The sequence below is a fragment of the Numida meleagris genome, chromosome 3 (assembly GCF_002078875.1).
Source record: "Numida meleagris isolate 19003 breed g44 Domestic line chromosome 3, NumMel1.0, whole genome shotgun sequence".
NCBI classification, from domain to species: Eukaryota; Metazoa; Chordata; class Aves; order Galliformes; family Numididae; genus Numida; species Numida meleagris.
In genome coordinates, this window is record NC_034411.1 from 45,684,093 (window position 1) to 45,707,232 (window position 23,140).

At 39.6% G+C, this 23,140-nt stretch overlaps 1 protein-coding gene across 1 annotated transcript; it reads left to right on the plus strand.

Annotated features, from left to right (window-relative positions):
* LOC110396056 (plasminogen-like) lies at positions 1,195-21,918 on the plus strand. The gene is made up of 19 exons (XM_021391343.1): positions 1,195-1,243; positions 2,707-2,842; positions 3,907-4,013; positions 5,265-5,379; positions 6,266-6,429; positions 6,973-7,102; positions 7,232-7,350; positions 8,591-8,753; positions 9,648-9,775; positions 10,627-10,786; positions 11,637-11,830; positions 12,809-12,957; positions 13,616-13,709; positions 15,335-15,452; positions 16,469-16,543; positions 17,478-17,618; positions 19,378-19,484; positions 20,591-20,736; positions 21,756-21,918. Exons 1-19 carry the CDS (start codon positions 1,195-1,197, stop codon positions 21,915-21,917), a joined length of 2,457 nt encoding a protein of 818 aa, XP_021247018.1. The 3' UTR covers position 21,918.

Consider the following 23,140-nt stretch of genomic DNA (forward strand, 5'->3'; position numbering starts at 1 on the left):
CTACCTTGATTTTGGGACATTCTCTCTCTCTGTACTGGATTTATCAGCTTAAATTGTAATTATATTGTATTATAGTGTGTTGTTTTGCATTCCGATGTCTTATTTAGTAAATTAGTTTGTTTCTCCTCAGATTGTTGCCGCTGCTCTTTGCTCTCAGGGCCATCTCCTTACCCTTTTTTCCCTTTTCCCTTTTCTCCTTTTCCCGGGGTATGGGCCCGTGGGTCCCCCGTCCCCTTCGTCACGGAACCGGGCTGAACGCCCGTAAACCATTGACAACCACTTCCAAAAACATCATTCTTCCAACAGAGCCAAAAATAACTTCCTGAATTCCTAACTTCAATTTCATCTAACCCGGCCTTGCTAGCCTCAGCTGAGGGCTTTAACAACTTGGCAGGTATACCAGCTGAAAGTCATAGGGCACTGATTGCCTGATTTGCCTCAGCTGAGTCCCATAGGAGTGGAAACATTACTGAAATGTGTGGGGGTCTCTTTTGTGTCTTGTGAGGTCTGGGCAGTCCTGAGATTTCTTGAGGTTTCAGGAGCTTTACTTGTTTAACACATGTACATTACATGTTGCACCAAAGTAAGCTGTACTTCCCAATAAATGAACAACAAAGAAACACAACTCAGAAGTGGGAAACAACTGTGGGAATGAAGCTTCTTTCTCTCGGGAAAGAAACTAGAGATAGTTGAAAGAAATTCTGAGACAGTTAGAATTATCAGGGTCTGGTATAGGGGTGCAATTTACAAAGCACTACAAATCCTGAGTAGTTCCAACCAAGACCGTGCAAGTCTGAGACTGAAGATACCATTGCATCCTAAGGAAGAATACACAGCTTTGTGCAGAATTAAATTGTGACTAGAGATAGCTCCTATACTTTCCATCACTGTGATCTCCATATTTGCTTTAGCGAAATAAGGCCAAGCAAACTGAGAATAAAAACGTGCCCCACAAAACAAGAGTGTGCTTTCACATTTCCCAGCATCCAATAAAAACGATTGAACCTGATTTGGTAATATCCAACTCAAGGTTGTTTGAACGTCAACTGTATGGCAAAGAGGGATCACAGAGTGGGAGAATCATTAACTTAATCTGCCTGCCCTGTTTGTTTGATGCCTCCTCAACCCAGTACAAGTCAATAAAACTTTGTGCACTGACAGACACAACTTCCAGCGCCCACCAGCTGGGCCAAAATGGGAATTAGCCAAGCCACCTTGCTCCTTCTTTTCTTGCTCAGCTCAGGTAAGAGTCTTTTTCCTTCCACTTGCGTGGGTGAGATGAGGGCCAAAAGCTTGCAGATTTCATTTTGTGCAGGTGGGTCGCCAAATCCATGTGTCACCACTTACACGGACAATGGTCAGTTTGGGTCTTTCTGGCCAGCAAGAGCTAGGGGTGAACAGTCAGAGGTGTCGTCACTCTGGTGCTTGTTGGAGGCACCAGAAGAACAACAACCTTGGTATCTGCACAGGGACCAAATGGCCAGCATTTGCCAGCATGCCAAATGGCCAGAAATGGGGACACCTTCAGCAAGTAGTCCAAAAGCCTCTGAGAAAATCCACAGCAGCCAGTGAGGCAGTATCTCTAATTCAGCAGGCCCTGGATCAAATCCTGGAGCTGTTTCTACTGCTAAGAATTACCAATCATGGTGATCCAGATTTTCATCCATTATGGCAGGAGTTTTAAAGGTTTTAAAAGCATTATTTAACACAAAATTAAAAATAGGATGTAAAAAATCTCCCTGATACTCCAGTGACTTCACACTTTCACTTGTCAAACTCTTAAGACAAATACTCTTTATGTTCTTGAGCAGTAGGTAGAAATTAAATCTTCAACGAACAAGATTTATTTTTCCAGAAGTAAGCCTAGAATACCTTTTTTTACAATTCCTAGAGAAGCTAGCAGTTCCACTAAAGACAACATATGAATTTCAAGAGCATCTACAAGTTGTGTGAACTATGTACAAATGATGCTGGGGCTGGTTCCCCAGCTTTGACTTTCCTGTGTCTGTCAAAAATAATCTATCTTGAAAAATAAAATAACTAAGCCACGTCACTTCTGTAACTCTGTAACCTAGTACTGGGTATGGTAACAAACTGTTCTTAACATTAGGAACAGAAACACAGAATCTTTATGGACACGAAAAAAAATAATTAGGTGGCAAATTCCTTTATGAGTAAGAATATTTTAGATCTAATTGTTAAATATATGAGCAAATATGTCATTCACATCTTATGCATATGTGACTTTCGGATATAATCACACTAATTGATTCACTAATTTATGATCTTGGAATATTCTGTTGCACCAGAGATGCAGCCTGACAAATTCATTGTTAAGCCTGCTTAAGCCATTACTACAAAACAGTGACGGTCATTGTGAAGGATTATGTTGTCATTTTATGATTGGGATTTCTTACTCCAGGACAAGATATATGGGGACAAACCACTGTTCAGTGACCAATGAAACTGTGGTGATTGTGGTTTCCACACAGGGTCATAATATCATGTTCTCCCAGTTCGTAGTTCTCCAAAACTTTAGTATTGATACCACTTCCCATCTTTCTCTGACTGGTGTTTGTTTGACAGCTTTAGATAAATGGTGACTTCACCTGTCAATGCTGTATGAAAAGTGGGATGCAAAGTCACAGATCTTCTTGACTGTGGAATTCTAATTTTTAATGCCTGATTCCTTTTCTTCTCTTGTAGTGAAAGGAGACATACTGGATGACTATTTCAGAACAAATGGTGTTTGGATACTTACTAGAAATAAAGAATTGTACAGTACAAATAATGAAAAAGAATGTGCAGAGAAATGTGATGCTGAAATAAATTTTAATTGCAGGTAATTTCTGTTGCATCTTAGAATGCTTTCTGCTGTTGCTTGAAATAAGTCCATATCCTCAAATTTGGACAGAAAACAAATAAATAAATAAACTGTTGGAATATGTAGCTGGAAAAAGAAAGTATGGAAGAGGCAAACAAGTGATATTTTTTTTGTCATTTCAACACATGTAGTGAAGTGGTGCACATTTTCCACAAGAGACATTGTAATACAATAATACAGAGTCTTCTTCAATCCTTTTGCTCTACACATCCTCTTCAGAAATGTGGTACTCAGAAACCAGGATGGGAACTTCAGCATGGGATGTACATGAACACATTTGCGTAAAACAAGTCCAGAGCAGTTGGGGAACACAAGGGACTGCCAGTCAGGTGCCAACTCCTGCAAAGTCCCTCCTGGGAAGACCCTTTGTTCTCCCGAGGTCAGGGCAGGTGGCTATGCAGGCAGCAGGGGCTGTCTGAGGAGCTGGAGGCACAATCTGCACCCATAGGTAATCCAGGGTTAGGAGCCAGGTGCTACAGCTGTTCCCACACCAGCATCCCCATGCTGCTGCAGCCCAGCCTACAACAGCATTGCCTGTGCCCTTGTCTTGTGGCTTATCTCCACCCATGAATTAGCAAAAGGTCACGTAAAGGGTGAATCTGCAGTGCATCAGTCTTTCTCTACAAAAGCCCAAGTTCCTGCTCTTATCCAATGCTACCTGCAGGGCTGTTTACACTTGTTTAGCTTGATGCTGCCTTGTTTCAAAAAAGAAAAGTGAGATGTTTTTAATTCATTGTAGGGAAAGGCACTAACCTAAGCAGCTAGAATGCCATTGGCAGCATTTTGCCAATGCTGTAGCTAGCTTCTCAGATGGTAACTTATTCATATACTCTCACATCTTGAAAATGCCAGCCACTTCAGAGCAGTAGAAAACATCAGTCTCTCAAATATTGAGTACCGCCTCTGAAAGAGGTGAGTGGATATAAGAAAGTCCTAGTAAAATAATAATTTATAGAAAATCAATTTAAATTTTAACATTTGAACTGAATTAAAGATATTATTTCCTATGTTCTTCTCAACAGAGCCTTCCTATTCACCAAGAAAAAGCTACAGTGTTTGACATTGGCTGAAAATACCAAAACAACAGTCGTATTCCATAGTGAAGATACAGTTCTCTATGAGAAGAAAAGTATGTATATAGTATGATGCTACACATCTATACACTAAGCCTATTTTTACTGCACCCTTGCATTTCCTGCTGTGGTGCAGGAGCAAATGCTTGCAGGTGGTGACAGTTTCAGTGAGGTGAGCTTGAACCCATTATGAACTGACATGATGCTGCCAGAGAATTTCCCATATAGCACAAAGGATTCTTACATATGACTTGGACTGAACTCAGTCAGATCTCCTTTAGCCATGCGTTACTATGATCAGGCATAAGAAACATACTACAAAGCAAAAAATTATTCCTTTTTTATTCCCACTATGTATTTACTTAGAAGAAATTAGTAGAAATAATGGTTGCAGCTAGTGCCTCAGCATTTTAAATATCTTTTACTAAAGTAAAAATTGATGTTTTCTTTCAAGTTAGAAATGGATAAAGGAGGAGTTTCTGCTGCAGAATTTTTCTGCATATATTGAAACCAAATAGACATATGTATAAGTAATTAATTATTAAATTGAAATTAACTCTTCTAAATTAATAAATGAGTATCATTGACCCTAATTGCATTCTGTATCAGACGGCCAGAAAGTAACACTGGTGTAAACTAGCACAAATCAAGACACATCCCTAACTTCATCTGTGCTCCCTTACACTGCTCGCCATTGTCCAAGCTCTTCCAAACTTCTGAAACAGCTGAAGAGACACATCTGATCCTCATGTCATTACCAGAGGACATGATTTTTATATCCAGGAGCCTTCACCTCTCAGGAAAAGGAGGGAACAATACTTTTTTCTCTTTTTTTTTTATTTTTGGATGCCTCCAAACCCAAAGTTCATCCCACTGAACTTCCTGAACTCAGATATTCTATGATTCTATAATTTGTAGTCCCTTGAAGGGATAGTTGCATGATACTCATACTGTGAATGTGCTTATGACCAACACATTTCAAAGAATCTCCAGATGTCAGAGAAAGACCTTGTTTTATATCCCAGTATTATGATTATGTAAGTACGCAATTCATAGTTGTAACTTGTTCCATCTTCTTTTCTAATTTGATTTTATTAGCTTCATGAAATGCTTCAGGAATTTTCTTCTCTAGTTACTTATTCATTTCTAACCAATGCATTGTAAAATACCTTATGGAATCACATCTCTGTGGGAGGTTCAAAACATGTATCTAAACCGATTAACTTCAGAGTTAAATCTGCGTACTCTGAGTTTTAGGAGATGCAATGTTGTAACACTATTGAATTAAAAAAACAATTCAATTTCAGTTTACCTTCTACAATGTAAAAGAGGAATTGGGAAGGACTACAGAGGAACAGAAGCCAAAACTTGGAGAGGTATTCCGTGCCAGAAATGGGCAGAAAAATCACCCCACAATCCAAAGTATGGCCTTATTTATATTTCCCTTTATGTTGTTCTGAATCTTTTCCAAGCTTCCCCAACTTTAGGTGTCTAAACAAACTCATACTGCAAGTTATTAAAGGTGACAGTTTAAGGCAATGTTCAGCTCTCGTGTTACTTTTGATTCTACTGGCAGAGAACTGCAATGGTCTAGATAAGGAAAGGCTGCACTGTCAGCTAGAGAAGTTTTGTCTACTTATTGTGCCTCTTAAGAAGATGAAATGCTGCTTCCATCAACACTGAATGAAAATTTTACTACTGGTGACAGTAAGGCCAGAATTTCTCTCCTCTGTTGGAGATACGAAAAAAAATGAGCAGTGGTGCCTGCCCAGCCCTCTGACTCCCCTGACAGCCTTCATTCTAATGAAAACTCGAACCACTTACTTAGATTTGTAGCTTAAAAACCTTTTAGTCTTCTCTGGGATGATTGCTATAGGAAAATTCATCAGGTGACTTCCTTCAGTCTCTGCAAGTTTGGATCCAGTTGCACTAGTTCACTAGCCTCCAGAAATAATACACTTTTCAAGTAGATGTCTTAGGAAAAATACTTCACAGCCCCTCGGGTTGCAATGAGTTGACTGTATTGCTGGATACAAGTTGTAGAGATGATAATATTTCTTTGAGATTTGCAGAGTTCTTTCAAGCTGAATGCTCACTAATCGTTGGCAATTGGGGTCTAGGAAGAGGTTACTACTAACGATAGTTAGAAAATGGTTTTCAGATTTCATTTGTGGATTAGAACTTGGAATCTGTTTCTCTCACTTCTACTATGAATGAGTAGAGCCCTAAAGAAGCTGAGTATGTCTGATGCATCCCTTCTGCTCTACTGAATGAATTGAATTAAAGTATAATTTTAATACTATTACAGCTTTACGCCTGAGAAACACCCCAGAGCAGAGCTGGAGGAAAACTACTGTAGAAATCCTGATGGGGATGTAAGAGGACCCTGGTGTTATACAACAGATCCTGCTACCAGATTTGATTACTGTAGCATCCCAGAGTGTGAGGGCCAGGTCATGCAGACTGGAGAAGGTATATTTATTTTACTGGGAAGGGGTTTTCAGCAAGGACATAATATTATTCCTGCTGTTTGTTCTTATTTTATTATTGCAGATTGATTTCAAATGTGAATTTAGGTCAGGCTGGAACTTAAGAATGTCTCAACACAAGGATTGTTTTCCTAGATGGTTCCAGTTTGAAAAAAATGTTGTAAATATCGAGGAATTTTTTTTTAGTCATTTGTTGGTATTGTTCTGCTCTTACCCCTATTGATTTATTTAATTTTAGCAAGAGTAAAGACTGACCCAAGTTCTGTGTTACATATAAAGACTCCAGTGCAATCAGTACATGCAAATATGTGACAAAGCCCTCTCTGCAAATGTATCTCTAAAGCTTGATTCATCTGACTAGGCTATCATTCATAGTCTTCTGGATTCCTTTAATCATTGGTTAGAGCAAAACTTTCTAAAAGAACAAGAAATTTCTATTATTTCTCTTTTTCTGTCAGTGTAGTCTTTCTTGAGGATCAGAGTTCAAGGGCTGGTGCGAATCTTGCTTTGTTTCCATTCTACATAGATCCTACAGTGGAGTGCATGGAGTGCAATGGTGAAGATTATCACGGAAAAGTTTCCAGAACAGAGTCTGGGCTTGAGTGTCAGCGCTGGGATACCCAAGAACCTCATATGCATGGATATACACTGAAACAGTGAGTCATGCTCAGTGCTGTGTTGCCCCATTCATTTCTGCAGTGCCTGGGAGACCCTGCCTGCAATCAGCCTTATTGCTACAGCCACCCACAGCAAACTGATAAGCTTATTTCATTTTCCATGTGCAGATTTCCAGGGAAGGATCTGAAGATGAATTACTGCCGTAATCCAGATGGTGAACTTCGGCCCTGGTGTTTCACCATGAGCCCCACTAAGCGCTGGGAATATTGCAACATTCCCCGTTGCAGTGAGTCTGACTTCTTAAGATCACTCCATAGGGTAGCTCTTCTAATTAAAATAATGTAGGGAGGGGAAAGACAAGAGGTAACAGCTGTGAGTATAATGAGGAAATCCTTGTGAATATGGGAAAGTGTACGTTAATGAGCAGAATCACTCACTATGCTTCTATTGCATAAAATCATGTAAGGTGACTGAGTGCGCAGGTGTAGCAAAGCACTTTAATGCCAGAGGTGTTATGGAAATTCTGATTTGTCTTAAACCACCTTACTTTTCAATTCACCTGAGAGGCAGGGCATTCTGTCCAAGCACCTTGCTTTTCCAGTTACCTGAGAAGGCAGAGGCATGAGAAACACATAAGCCTCCATGGCTGAATTGTGATACTTTACCTGAGTTTGGCCAGCGCAGCTAGCACTGCCTTTTTCCTAGTGAGGGGTAAATCCTGAGAAACAAGTTCAGGCCTCAGGAGAAAACCTAATTCAATCGTTAGCTAACTTTGACCATGAAAAAGAATGTGCTAGATCTGAACATTTCCAAGGCACCGAATAATGACATTAGCACTGCCATTAGTAGAACTAGACTGCACTTTGAGAAAATACTTCGTGTTTGTATCAGTAGAGCTTGCTTTCTTAGCATCTGCTCTTGCCAGTGCTGTAAGCAGCTGCATTTCTTTGCTAGATGTAGTTCATTTCAGCAAGCACAATTACAGGTATGATGAAGAAGTAGTGAAAGACACCATAGCCTCTCCATTCTGTGCTTAAAACTTGAAGTTTAAAGAACAGACCAACCTTTCTGAGTCCCATTTTTCTGCTCTGGGAATTACCTATACAATGTATATGTAATATAAATGCATTTTAGGTTCCCTTTTCTTTCACTCTCTGCATGTTCTGTGGCTCTATTCATTACTCTTATTTTGATGTTCCCCATACGCCAAGCCAGTTCATTTTCTCTCGCTCTTCCTTCTGCCTCACATTCCCAATCCGCTGACTCCAGAGCCCTACTTCTGAAGTGACCTCTTTAGTGACTTTCATAAAGGGGCAGACACAGGGCACCTACTTGCCAGCCTGACTGCTTGTGAAAATGTGTGCTTTGGCTTGGCCATGGCTTTTCACCAACATAATCTCTGCTGAAAGAAAAAATTTGCATGGCACCATTATAGAAAGCAATTATTTTTTTAATATAGTTGAAGGCATTGTCTAGCTGCATTTTTTCTATTCTCCACTTATTTTTTTTTTTAAATCCTGTTACAGCTACCCATTCACCAGTCTCTGGCCTGGGCTCCCAGTGTATTTCAGGGAATGGAGATGACTACCGAGGCAGGATAGCCATCACTGAATCAGGAAACACCTGCCAGCACTGGAACGTACAGTTTCCTCACAAACATGGCTGGATTCCTGACAGATATCCCTGCAAGTATGCTGAGCTTCCTCATTTTAGCAAATACCCAAGAACATAGTTTTCACTTGGTGATCCAGATACAGAGACAAGAGGAGCAGTTATGTTGATAAGGTGTTTTCTCTCTTTTTGTCACCTCTTACTACTGCCGTTCAGGTCTTGCTCTTCATTTTTTTTCTGCACTCCTTTTTTTTTTAACTAACTTAATTCTCATGTACTTATGTCACCTGTACTTGCATTCCTTATTATCCCACTGCAGCTGTAAGTATTCACTTATTTTATGTTAACAAAACCCCTGGCTGTGTTTTTTGACAAACTTTCAGTGTGCTGCTCTTCTGAAGAGCAATGCTCTAAGGTTCAAGATGCTCCAATACTTCCCTGTGCACTGAGGTGAGAGGAGCTGGGTCTATAGAGCATTATCAAGGGGCACAGGTAGCTGGGGCCAACCTGGCTTTCAGCTCCGTATTTGGAACCCTTGGGTTGTGAAATGGATCCTGTAAGATTTCCTGGGGCATGTGAAACCCTGTCCATCATCACTGCAGAAGGCTATTGAGGGCGGAGAGCACCTTGCACCATGTGACATCCAGCCTTGCCTTGCAGTAAGGGTCAGGTGCACCAATGGCTTGTGTTTCAAAGTCAGCTGTTACTGCCCTTTCCTGGTCTCAAAAAAAGAGCAGAAAGTATGCAAAAAAATGTATGCATCATAGAAACTCTTCACATGACATCAACATTTAGACTATAAATTCAATGGCTATCAACTAGCTCCAAAATAGTGGTGAATGAGGTAATATATCTGTAAAAAGAATGAATATAATCACTGAGTTGAGTTCTGCATGCAGCAATTGTGAATAGTCCTGTACATAAACCTTTTTTACTCCAGTGAGTTATTTAAAGTGAGTGTTTCTGTTTCAGGGGTTTAGAGGAAAACTACTGTAGAAATCCTGATGGAGAGAAGAGGCCTTGGTGCTACACTATCAACAGCAGTGTTCGGTGGGAATATTGTGCAATTCCCCAATGTGATGGGACAGAACAGAGTACTGGTATGAGTAGTGCAGTGCACTTAAGGACATCAAAGCAGAGACACACTTCTTGTTTCTCGTTGTGAACATCAGATTTTTTTCAGTCACTTTGTCACCATTGTTAACGCAGTTGTTCTGCTAGGTATGTTAGAAAACTTGCCAAACAGTGGACTTCCAATGGAAGTACAGTGAAGACTGTAAGTCACCAGCTGATCCAGCAGAAGAATTACAGAATCAAAAAGGTGTTCTGTTTGGTTTTGTTTTCCAAATGCAGGGCATTATTGGCAAGTTAAGTGAAAAAAATAAAAAAGAGCTTAGATAAAAAAAAGCTAAATAAAAGGAAGTCCCATTTTTGGCAAAAACAAACAAACAAAAAAAACAAAAAAACAACCACAGCAGAAGAGGGGACAGTAGCTTCCAAAGTCCAATTGTAACAAAATCTCCAGTGAAATACCCATTGACTTAAGAAGAGAAAATAACAAGAAAGTGTTAGTTCAATTAAAAGGATAAAAGGAGGACAGAAATTTAACATAATCTGTATTTTAGAAATAGAGGCAAAATCACTAAGATCTCTCACCTTTGGGGAGTTTTCATTTTCAACTCAAACATTTCCACAAATACCAAAATGAAACTGAAGAATGCACCCTCCACTAGCCAGCATCTAACCTATGAGGATAATCTGTGGAAGTTCTAAATAAATTTGGAAATGCCCTTCTGTTTTTCACACTGGCTAAGATGCTCTCATAGGAAGTCCACTACATAAATGAGTCAGTCCTTTTTGTCCTCTTACGTGTTTGAAGCTTTCTGGTGCCTACTCAATATGACCATAAAATCACGATGCAAGAAATTAGTTTCTGTTTTTTTTGCTGCAGATGTGGCTACACAGGTGTTCTTGCCAGAGGAGTGCTATCGAGGTAAAGGCCTGAATTATCGTGGCACGACTTCCATCACTGTATCGGGACGGAAATGCCAAGCCTGGAACTCCAAGTCTCCACATGACCATGGAAAGACCCCAGAAAAATTCCCAAATGCGTATGTTTATCTCACTTTTTTTCTCTATCTGACAATGACCAGTGCTGAAAATGAGACTGATTTTGTTATCTCAGCACATCTGTGAAAACACTGATAGGGAAAGTATTTATAAAAGATAATTTATTTCACTATAATTTTACCAAGACTTAGAAAACTTTTCTATTAGTCTCACAGACATTTAAAATAATGAAATGTAGCTGTGAAAATGCAGAATTAGTGTGGACTGGCATATTAAAAAAAAAAAAGTATTTCAGTTATTTGGGGATAGGAAAATACTGCAACTTTGCAAATTATTGGAGAGAGGAATTTCAGTTCCATTCACTCCAGCAAATACAGTGCACCTCCTGAATTACCAAGTGTTTGTTTGGTTGGTTTTAAATAAACTTAATGAGCGTAATAATTTGCACGAGTATTTAATTTCTGTTCCTCTTCATATGAGAAAGAACACTTTGACGTTAAAAAAATAAAAATCTTCCAGCATATTTATAGCTAATTTGCACATTCGCGTCATTATGTAAGCTCATATATATGTACTCTGAAATAAATTTATTGTCATAGCAGGTATTTATTTAGCTACTCAGGACATCAACATATTGCAGCCAGAATTTAAGCCAGTGGTTGAGATACATTTCCTTATGCTTAAATATATTAACGACTCTGATGTACATGGGAAATAAAACTCCAGTTTTATCACAGCCGTAGATGTTTTTGATGGTAATAATGTATCTGGTAATAAGTAAAATAATTACTAAATGTATTTATCTCTGTGTAGTAGGTACCTTTTTGGCAAGGCATTCCTGTGATTAATTTCAGTCCTACGCAGCATTAATACTTGTACTTATTTTTGCAGGGATTTGAGGGAGAATTATTGTAGAAATCCAGATGGTGATAGCCACCCATGGTGTTTCACCACGGACCCCAGTGTTCAATGGGAGTACTGCAATCTCAAGAGATGCGATGACCATACTGAGGAAGCCACACCAAACGACCCTCCTGCAACAATGGCACAAAACGTTGGCCTGACTATACCCCCCACGACATCTGGTAACAGCTGGCTGTAGCTGTCACCTCCTCTACAGTCTATGGATAAAATGAGCTGCAGTCTAGCACAATTATTCTTGAGTAGTGCTGCAACAATACAGGCACATCTCTCCTCTAGTTTTCACAACTGTATCAATTTTGCAGCAAATACTCCTTAGCCAGATTATAACCCATAGCCTGTACCATTTTACAGTGCATTCTATGGGATATCATCTTCAGTTAGGAGAATGAATGAAAATAGATACTTCTAGTGTTTCTGTAGTTGTGTGTTGTTGAAATACAATGATAATACATTTTCAGGGAATTTTGCTTGTGCCTTGTTTTATTGTTTTTAGGAAGTTGTCCTTATCTTGTATTGTTCATAGGCAACCGTGTTTTTCAAAATGTATACACCAAGAGAAGTAGGCTTTTGCTCTATCCTTCTTTATTTCTTCCTTAATTAATAGTCTATGTTGGTTGAAGCAGTGTGACTTTTCTGAATGCTCAGTAGAGTGTCCACTGAATATCTGTATTGCAAAGGAGGGTGACGGGGCTGGATAAAAGATTCATTCCTAAAAGTCACTGTGTACTCTTACACGCAGAAGGAGGAAGTACCTGAAGCAGTGTTCTTGGAGACAACAATTGCTGTCTCAGTGTAATAGACTGCTAACTCTTAAACACGACTTTCTCATCAGAGGTGCTTCCTGACTTTAGTTTAGCCAGGATCTTTGAGTCTTCAGATACCGCGATATGCTTCAGGAAAGTTTCAGTCTGGAGTTCCTTGAATATATTTAATTATAGTTCAATAAATCTGTACAGCCAGGAGAACATCTGTCTTGACAAGCAGGAGATCACAACTGTGGGTACATCTTTGTCTTTCTGCTGAAGACAGTAGAGAAGGTGCAAGTCCTAAAAAGTACTTAATCTGGCTTCTGCTTTACACAACACCAGCACATACAGATTCAGTAGATAATCATTTCCTTTTTTCTCTTTTTTTCGCAGACTGCATTAACGGCAATGGCAAAGACTATCGCGGCACAGTAGCAAAAACTGGAAATGGCAGAACTTGTCAAGAGTGGAGTTCTCAGAGCCCTCATAGCCACAAATACTTCACTCCTCTGACTCATCCAAGGGCAGGCCTGGATAAAAATGTAAACATCTTCTACTACCACTGCTGTCATTGAACATTGTCTCCTTTCTCCATGACTCAGCAAATATCTCACATTGAGTCTAAGCGTACCTGGAAATCATCATGTAACCCAGACCTATCGCAGTGGTGAAGAGGGAAGGATGCGTTTTATAGTACCTAAGATGCTGGTATTTCAAGCATAGATGTAAAACATAGAGTTGATAAGGGCTTCCCTTATTTTTGCAAGGACCAGAGAAATGCCTTTTGTTGTCTGTCACCAACTGAGCAGGCTTCTGGCAAACTCTCAGGACTAACCTAATTTTCTCTCACTAATTTCAGTAGAAGAAGGATTAGGCCAACAATAAGTGCTTTATTGCAAAACACTTAGTCAGCCTACATCAAACTTTACTTAAAGAGCACTAGAGCTAGGCTGACTCTTGATGGATTCAGAAAATGATCGCTGCTTTATTGTATTTGTCTAACTTTACAGTTGGTTTTGAGATACAGAAAATAGTGAATTTTGATGGAATAAAAAGTGTTTAACATCCAGTGAGGAACTGGTTGGGGAAAATAATTCAAAATTTTATTTTAACGTTTTTTAGTAAACATGCACCTGTAGACTTCTTCATTCCATGGCTAACATTTGGAGTCTTCATTCTTTGTTTTTGTAATTATTACAGTATTGCAGGAATCCTGATGGAGATGTAAATGGTCTTTGGTGCTTCACAACAGATCCAGAAAAAATATGGGAGTACTGTGAAATCCCGCGCTGCGGTAATTATCCTTACAGACTTCTCTGTTTTCCCTTTCTGCAACGTATTATGGCAGTTACAAAAAGTTTTAAATTCAGCAACAAATAGCTGGAGTAGGTAGTAGCTTTAGGTCTCAATACAGATCTGTATGGCATTTAGACAAAAATTTGTCCCTTGACATTTTGCTTTTCTTTTGGGCTGAATTTGGTCCTGGATATTTTATGCAGATCTCCTTCATTCACTCTTTCTATTTATTACACTGAGCAGCCGTAGTGTCTATAGAAAATTCAGCAGCAAAAGATGTCTTAACTTCTGTGGTGCCCTGGCAATTGTTGCCAGTTACACCTCTGGTGTACTGACAGTGCTGCTCAGCTCATGTGCCAGAGGCAACGCACTTGCTTTGCTCTTCCCTTCTTTGCCTGAATTTTGACAGTTGTTTGTGTATCAATACACATATATATACGTATATAAGTACATACACATGTATATATATAAAAAATGTATACATGTGTACAAATATGTATACATATATCTTTGTATATATATGTATGTTGGGGATGTGGAAAATCTATTTCTTCTTCATCTCATGTATTATTTGTACTACTGTAACATCTAGAGGCCAGGACTCTACTCTGACAGTGTAGCAATACATAACAGTGAAGAGAGATCACTCCATTAGAAATATGTGATGTTCATCATGCTGGCCATCCAGTATGTTCATCTAAGCAGTGATGAGTTACAATTGTGCACATCAATTTTGCAAACCAGACCTAAGGGCTGCACAGGCAAAAAGAATACGAAAAGTTAGACAAACAGCAGGTACCACAGCTTGTAAAAAAAACCTGCTCCCTGGAATTGCTGTGATGGAATTTCACTTCTGTGATCTGACTTCTTTTCAAAAGAACCTGGAATACTAGATTTTTAACTTAAAATATCAGTCTTACAGTCTGTTGCCTTCGGTTACTTTACTAATTGTCTCATAGCAAAACTAACAAATTTCACATCCATAGAAGCATTATGTAGCTCTGGAAGGCGTTACTTGCTTCCTTAAAAAGTAGCCAAGCTCAATCTATTGGATTAACAGGAAACAGAATGAGAAGTGTGAGGGCAAAACTGGAAAATTTTGTGACAAGGAGACAGAGAGTGAATTTCATTTATAATTCAGGGGTTGGTTTGAACTCATCCAGGGTGTAGCCCATAAAGTTTAGAAGAATTTAGGAATTCTTACTGTACTGAATTAACTTGGCCAAAAAACTTCCTCTCTTTAGCTCTCTTTTCCCTTCAACTTCCACCACAGATTTTCTTATTTAGGTAGGACTCATTGTAGTTTTACTAATGTTATCTGACTATCTCTAAGCATTTGGCACAGCTGACAATTTTTGCCAGGGAAATCGATGTCTCATCATGTCGAATGTCATGTATTAGTGCCAGGCTGAAATGCTCAGGATAATGATAATCTAATGCAATCCAAAGGTTCTGCGTGTTTCTTTATCCTTAGATCCTTTTAACCAACATGAACAGTGAAAGTCTGAAGAAGGTATTAAAATAGCTCATCTCTTTCTCTTTTCATCAGATTACACTGTGAGTGGCATTACAGAAGTGAACAAAAATTCTTCATTGTAGCTTTTTTTAATATATATACTGCAGCTTCTTCTGAGCATAACTGTGGAAAATTCTCAGTGAGAAGAGGGCGGACCTGTGAGCGATACAGCATGTGTGATGCAACTCCAGGGTCTTGGCCTTGGCATGTCAGTCTCAGGACAAGGTATTGATATTCCAGATTGTGTCACCATTCCTCAGCACCAGTGTTTCACAAGGAACAGGCATTAGAAAGGAGTTGGTACAAAACAATGTATATGCTTCTAGAGACTGGGGTTGGTTTCTGTATAAAATACCTTAACATATGAAATTAACTATTTTCTTTTTTTTTCCTTTTGAAATAATGTCCACAGAAAGTTTCTATTGGGTCATTAGCACAAAAATTCCCACTTTCTCCTGAATCTCTAGAGGGCAAACTTGAGCTGTAGATATTGAGTACCCTTAGATTTACTGAAATGGAGAAAGAATAAGTCTCATTGAGGATCATGACAGCTAAGGATTCTGCATTAGGTTAGGCATTCTGCACTGGGGGAGTTAAGTCCAGAAATATTCAAACGTAGATTTCTATTGTGTTAGAAGTTATGTGAAGACTACCATCTCTCTGTACAAAAATAAATGTATGCATGGCATTTCCACAACTGCAGAGTGGTAGAACAGGAGATGAAGAAGTGCTTACAGAAAAGCTAGCGAAAGTTTCTACACAATTGTTGACAATCACTATATCAAATAATATCCCAAGAAAAGTTAAAAGTCTACAGCAAGACTTATGCAATGATCTAGTCCAAGACAATCCTACCAAAAAGTAGTGTGTAGCATTTTCTTAATTGCTTCTCAAGATAAACCTAGAACAACACATGTGAAATTGTTAGACCACATTAATTACTTTTAATAAATTCCTGAAAGCAAGAGTGGCCTGTCAAAAAGAAACATTGCTGCAAAAAACCTCATCTGGGTTTCAAATTCTTTTTCATAGCTCTCATATTCTGAAGCAGGTAGTTTATCCTTTGAAAATTTGCTTTTTGTTTCTCTTGCAATCAACATAAGACAATCTCTGAGCAGTAAAAGATTTGAATATGGGGCATATTGCTTGTTTGCTAGTATTTCTCACTGCACACAGCACAGGTGGTAGCAAATTGACTATGCAGTCTTAGATTAATATGGTTATTGTATTCTCTGTTCTAGTACCAACATGCATCACTGTGCTGGCACTCTGATACATCCGCAGTGGGTCCTTACTGCAGCTAAGTGCTTGCAAGAGTGAGTATAGAATGAGTGACAGGTATTTCTTACAGCTGGATAAGAAAATCAGCAGAGGCATAAAATGTGCTTGATTAGGCACTTTACTTGCTGATCTTGAGGGATGGTTTCTTGGCCTGTGCTACATCTACATCTACACCACCTCTACAAGTTAAAGCAAGCAAGCAGTATCTCTAATGTCTGAAGTGAGTGCCTGTGTGTCTTGGGGAATCACTTTCTAAGTTAAAGCCCTAATAACATTGGTGACTGATGACTGAGAAAGATGAAGTGCCTCTTCCTAAATTCTTCTGAGATCTAGAGAATTTTCTGATGGTGCAGTTAATGTCATTGCATTGACATAATTGCGTGTCATTCTTGTTTTCACACCCCAGTATGCAAGGTTCCAGGTTTTTTTCCTTTTCTTTTTATTACTTTTAAAAGCTGTGATTTAACTGCTTTGTCACCTTCCCCTCTCACATCATCATTTTGATCATCTAAGGAGAAATGAGTCTTTCCTTTTGAGGCTGGCTAGAGTAAAAAGAGAACTTGGGTCAAGAAATTTCCCGCTGCTTGCTATATCACCCCAAGAAACACCATACTTCTTGTCTTTTTAATCAGCAAGTAGACTTTTCTGCCACTTCTGTTTCCATCAAAAAAAGGAGAGCAAAACAGAGGCTACTTCTTCCATCTTCCCTTTCCAAAGCACGCTGAAATACGCTGTGATAGTGTCATCCAGAGTGACCTACATAAGCTCGAGCAGTGCACCTGGGAGAACCTCATGAGGTTCAACAAAGCCAGGTGCAAGATCTTGTACCTGGCCACAGCAATCCCCACTACCAATACAAACCCAGCCATCTTGTAAATTGCAATTCTCTGAAGTAATCAGGAAATTTTATGTGTGACATTCCTGATTACATGTATGGATGTGTAACCTTGCCACTGTCATTTCTTCCAGGTCAGCAGAGCCCTCTTCCTATAGGATCTTTCTTGGGGTACAGAACCTAAATGCAGAAGAGCCATCCCTGCAAATCCGAAGTGTTCACAAATTACTGAAGGAACCAAGCGGAGCAGACATTGCCCTCCTAAAGCTGAACAGGTACCATTTTAATCAAAGTTTTCCCCTCTCAGCATCTTTATTCTGAAGTAATGAGTTACCTTAGCCTGGATTTGTGTGAGAGTGTATTAGCTTAGGGATCTGCTCAAGGGCAAATGCTGAGCATCTCTCCTGCTGAAAGACCTCACTGGTAGAACTCGTGTGAGCTACTTACACAGCTTAGGAAAGACGATCTCAGGATGGGAGGGATTGCCATGGGGAGTTCCTCTTAGCACCCGCTGACTGGCAGCTCCACTGGAACAGAGAGTATAGACATAAATCCAAGTAGAATTCTGTCTGAAGGATCTTCTGCTTGGAGACTTTTCCTGCTGAGCAATCAGGGCTATGAGCACCAGCTGAAGTTTTGGCTAAGAGGCACCAGAGCTTCTTCATGGAGTAAGCGGAAATGTCCAATTTCCATGCCAGTGCTGTAGGCCAGGCCACATGCATGTTTCATGAGCATCAAAATTGGCCAAGAACTTAGTAAAACTAGACCCAGCTTGTGATATAGCAAGAAGTCACGTGCATAATTGTAATTTTCTGAAATCCTCTTTTGTGACTCAGACATCTGAGCAGTCTGCTCTGAAATCTGTGCATTTATTTCAACGTTGTTTGTTTCATTTTGGAATGATCCTACAAATTTTCTTCTTACTCATCAGTTTTCCTCTTGATCTTCCGCTCACCACACATAGGTTGAAGAGTATGAAAAGTTTGTGTTTGACCTGAGAGGACTTTTCTTTTTAAAGCATCCACCATAATATTTTCATTTTTAATGAACATAGAACAATTAATTTCACTTAAATTTCAACTCAGGCTCTCTGTTTCTCAGTTAATGAAAATCCCTCTAATTTCAGGTGAGTATAAGAATCTCATGCTCCATCAGTTTTGCATTTGCTTGTAACTAGTTTGTCCATTCCTTCTTTCATTGTGGGCTCTATGCACTTATGCATGCTATAGCACTGTCACCAGTTTTGCATGAACAATCACCACCTGAACACTTTCTACATGTGAGATGCCATAAATATCAACTATGGATCTGGATAGTGATCCATCATTTGCTAGCTTCAGTCAACTTTGTCTGAGAGTCAGTGAGGGTCAGTAACAGTCTAAAGCAAAGACCTCCATATATAATGTTTTCATCCCTTGCATAACTGTTTCCCAGGTCCCTGTCCATTCCCTGTCAAGCTTTATTCCAATGTTAAAGCCTTGAGGCACTAAGCTGCGATGAGGAAGAGTTTTATTTTGATATTTATTTTATTGAAGGAAGTAGGATGTTTGACAATGTGTGAGACCCTAAGTTGCTTCAGCCATGTCATAAGAGGAGAAAGGAATTCTGTAACTTAAGCTATGTCTGCTTATTTACTCACTTATCCATTCTTCCCACTTCTTATAAAGTCTCTGTACATGTCCACAGTCTCTGAGTTAGAGAAGATCTGAGAAATCAGGCTCTCCTCACCTCCAAGTGCTGCTAAAGTTGGGCTCAGGATTCTGCATGTTCCTTTAACTCTGCACTATGCTGAAAATACACTCACATTGTGACTTTGCCCACAAATACATCTCAGAGACTTTCAGTTGCTGATAAGTAACTTTTTTGTCAGGATGTGATCAGGCACCATTTTATAATCATCTGTATAGTTTCAAAGCACCATCATCTTCTTCACCTTTCCCCATCTCCCCACTTTCTAGCAGAGCCTACTGAGTATGAAGACTGAACAAGTGGATGATCATTTGTCTAAGTATCTGGTTTTTGTTTATTTTCCAGTCCTATAACAATTACTGACCGTGTAAAACCAGTTTGCTTGCCTGAAACAAATCTGATGGTGGAAAGAAACTCCGTATGCTTTCTAACTGCGTTTGGAAAAACAAAAGGTAAAGCATATTCAGTGAGACTGAAAATTCAGGAGGATTCTCAAACATTTTACCAAAATACATATACTTGTGGGACCTGAAAAAAGAAATGTAGAAAATTTAACTATGTCAGATGTCACCAGGCAACATTATTCTATTTCTTTCTCTCCATGTACACACATTTTGCCTCTCTGAGCTCATAAGGAATGCCTTCCCCACCCCATGTACCAGATAGCACCTTGGTAATACTCCACCTGTAAAATGAAGAAAACAGATGCTTCTTAGTGTGTGCATTCATAAAATTAAAAGAAAAAAAATCTCAACAGAACATGTTTCTGCCTCTGTGTTTCACCATAATAATCTTTCACATGGGTTGCAATGCTTCTTTCCCCTTCTTGTGTCATTTAGCTATAAAACTGATGCTAGGAAAATAATGCTTAGGAAAAATGACTCTATCAGCGGTGTGGTTCATCAGTATTATCAGTAACACTTTTCTGAAGTGCAGACAGGCCTTTTCTTGTGTACCTTGCCACACGGTGGCAGCAGCTTCTTGCATTCATTTTAGCGATCGCCGCCGCACGGGAAAGGGTGCAGTCTAGATTTCTTCTCAAAGCGCATTAGAATGGAAAAATCAACAGACCATTATAGCATTTAAGCAACAACAGAAAGAGGGTCCTGACATGTTATGAAACTAGTTATTGAAAGTGGGAACAGAGCCAGAGCCCCACACCTAAGTACAATGTATTCTAGGAAAATTCAACTGTAGTTCCATTCTGGAAAACACTACCTTGAGGCTTGAAAGAATTCAAATCAACTTAAAGTAAATCCAAGCTTTTTCTCTTGACATAAGTCATTGCTACCGTACCATAATGAAAGCCTAAAATAAACATGATGGTTCTGCGTGCTAAGCATCTGGCTTTATTTTGTAACACTTTGCAAACTGCTTGTTGAGAGGAATGATCCAATTACTGAAAATTAAAAACCTTTAGCAAGGTACTTCAGGACGCTGGAGTCTATGATAGAGCTGGGGACAGATCCCAGCCCTTTCATTGCTCAGGCCTCACTGCATCATCACAGTGCCAGGGCTACCATTTATAACTGTTCTATTTTCTGGATTGTTCTCAAAGGTACTGATACGGGCAACAGATTAAAAGACATTGAATTTCCCATACTTGAAAACAGAATGTGCAGTCATCCTGGATTTTTCAATGGAAGCGTCGATGGTCATGAATTTTGTGGTGGATTCACTTCTGTAAGTGTACGTTACTGCGAGGTAAGAATAATTTAGCTTTGAGTTTGAGCAGATCAAATGTCAGTTTTTGTTTTCAAGGCTCAGAAGTAGCTTCATCAGTTCAAGGTCACTGCATGAAACGTGAGGACTGAGGCATACATAGCATTTTTCTTCCCTCACACTGTTGATCAGAATAGCTGCAAAATTGTGTAGGATTATTTCTCCTTCCTCCAGGAATTGCATCCTCACATATCCTGTATGTACTAGTAGCCCAGTATTGTGAATATTCCATCCCAGCAGAAAGTGATCCTGGGATATGCTATTTGGACTTTGCTTTTTTCGAAGAGACAAAGGGAAACCAGCGAATGTTTCTGGTTCCCACTTAACATTGCATCACTTCTTCATTTAATCCCCTGGCAGCTAATGCTCAAAGTGTTCCCAGTTATCAAATTTTCTCAAGCATATGATAAGACTTATAAAATGTGATTTTCTTTATGGAGGATATTGTATTGGATACTTTTCAATACAAAGCTGATGACTACTCAGAGACAGAAGGCAAATTCTGGTCTGTCTGAGCAGGTGGTCAGAGCTACTACAAATGCTACATCCGAGAGTATGGATGGTGAATTCACTGATATGCACACAAATCAGCAGGCATATGTATTCATATCCTGCCTTGCATAGGTTTTAAGAAACAGCATAATGACAATTACATTCATTTTGTCTGGAATCAATATGTTAGAGAACATGGAAAATTAAGAGACTTTCTTTTGTTGTGTAGTTGGTCTCATGCTGATCTGGGGATATTCCTACACCCACAATTGGTACTTGGATCTCTCTTCTTCAGACAAAAGGAATGACCTGTATGCTTGGAAAAAAAAAACATTTTCCTCTCCATTTTTTTAAAAATAAGTAGAAGAAAACTCTCCCTACAGCCCTCACCGCAGCTATATTCTGAGGCCTTCAGAGTTACCACGATGTTATTCCTGACAGTATTTTGTTGTTTGCATGTCCAGTGCCATTACTAGAGGAGTTACCTTATTCTCTCTTCTTGTCCCTAGGCTGAAGTTGGAGGACCTCTAGTCTGCCAAAATAAAGATAGATTTGTCCAATATGGAGTCACTTCTTGGGGACTGGACTGTACTCAGCCATCAAAGCCTACTGGTTTTGTACAAATTCCTAGCTTTCTCCCTTGGATCAAGAATGTAATGGTCACCCACTGAATCTGGACAGCATTACAAGCATGGTTTTAAAATAGAAATAAGTCATAAGAATCTTAAATAAATATCATTTCTTGCTGAAAATAAGTATTTATTGCAAAGCAGTATCTATGTTAACCAATTATGACTCTTTCAGTGCTGTGCATGGATCAGTCAGGCATGCTGCACGTGGCAATGGCTGTCAGGTTCATTCTTCACACCTCTCTTTTGAGACATGCTCTGGCTTGAAGTTACTTTTTTTTCTGTTCAGACATCCACCATTCTTCTTTGCACATACAAGTAACTAGCCTATTTCTAGGTTCATGGTCATCCCAAAAACCTGTGCAAGAAACCTTCACTCAGACAGGCCTAGCCCCATGACCATTGCTGGCATCTGCCTCCCCTTCTGCTGCTCTGGGATCTGGAAGCTAACAATCAAGCCCTGCCACTGCCTTGAGTGAGGAAAGCCAGTCCATGCTGTGCCATATTGCCAGGAGATGGATGAAGGCCTGGTGGGCTTGCTTCTCCCTCAGGCTAATTCCCCCCACTCTCACCACCCAAGACAAACTTTGAATTATGCTATGCAGTCATTTAAATTTCCTGGGGTATATGTGTACATGGAAAAAATGGCTGACTACTCCTGCAGGCAAAGCAGTGATCTGGGTGGGTGGTGTCTAATACGTTTTTGAGGCACTTGCACAGAAATCCTTGCTTGCAATACCAACAGTTAAAAATGACTTCAGCTTCAGAAATTAAAATGAACTACTCTTTCTCAGTTTATTTCCAAAAGAGGCAAGGATGTCTCAGAGAGCTGGGAAGCAGGACAAGGGAAGCTGTCCACCAGGACACTGCTGCTCACCTCATTAGGCTTGGCAGCTCATACTCCTGTGCACTCCATGGTAGGGAGCTGGAGAAAGAGAGGGCACCACCAAGACAGTCAGGCCTCCCATAGCCAAAGGCCACAGCCTGTATGCCACTCAAATCTATGGAAAAGGAGTGCTATTGAAGTTGTAAAGAAAGTCTGGGTTAGAGAATGGCTCTTCAAAGCAGTACTGCAGCAACCAAAGGAAATGGCTAAGCGGACTTACTCTAGCAGCAACAGAAATCTGTCCCATTGACTCAAAGTTAGTTATTGAAGCTAGTTCCAGCATTTTCAGGTGTTGTTCCAATTTTCTGTGTATCACTTTAAAACACACCACTTCCGTGCAGAAGTGTACACCTCCTGATGGATCTGTAATCTGAACAAG

What these genes read in the sequence shown, in the direction of transcription:
- LOC110396056 (XM_021391343.1), top strand. Translation starts at nt 1,195, where the DNA reads ATGGGAATTAGCCAAGCCACCTTGCTCCTTCTTTTCTTGCTCAGCTCA. An exon ending in GGTCATGCAGACTGGAGAAG is followed by an intron (nt 6,430 to 6,972) that starts GTATATTTATTT and finishes CATTCTACATAG; the next exon opens with ATCCTACAGTGGAGTGCATG. An exon ending in CCTGACAGATATCCCTGCAA is followed by an intron (nt 8,754 to 9,647) that starts GTATGCTGAGCT and finishes TTTCTGTTTCAG; the next exon opens with GGGTTTAGAGGAAAACTACT.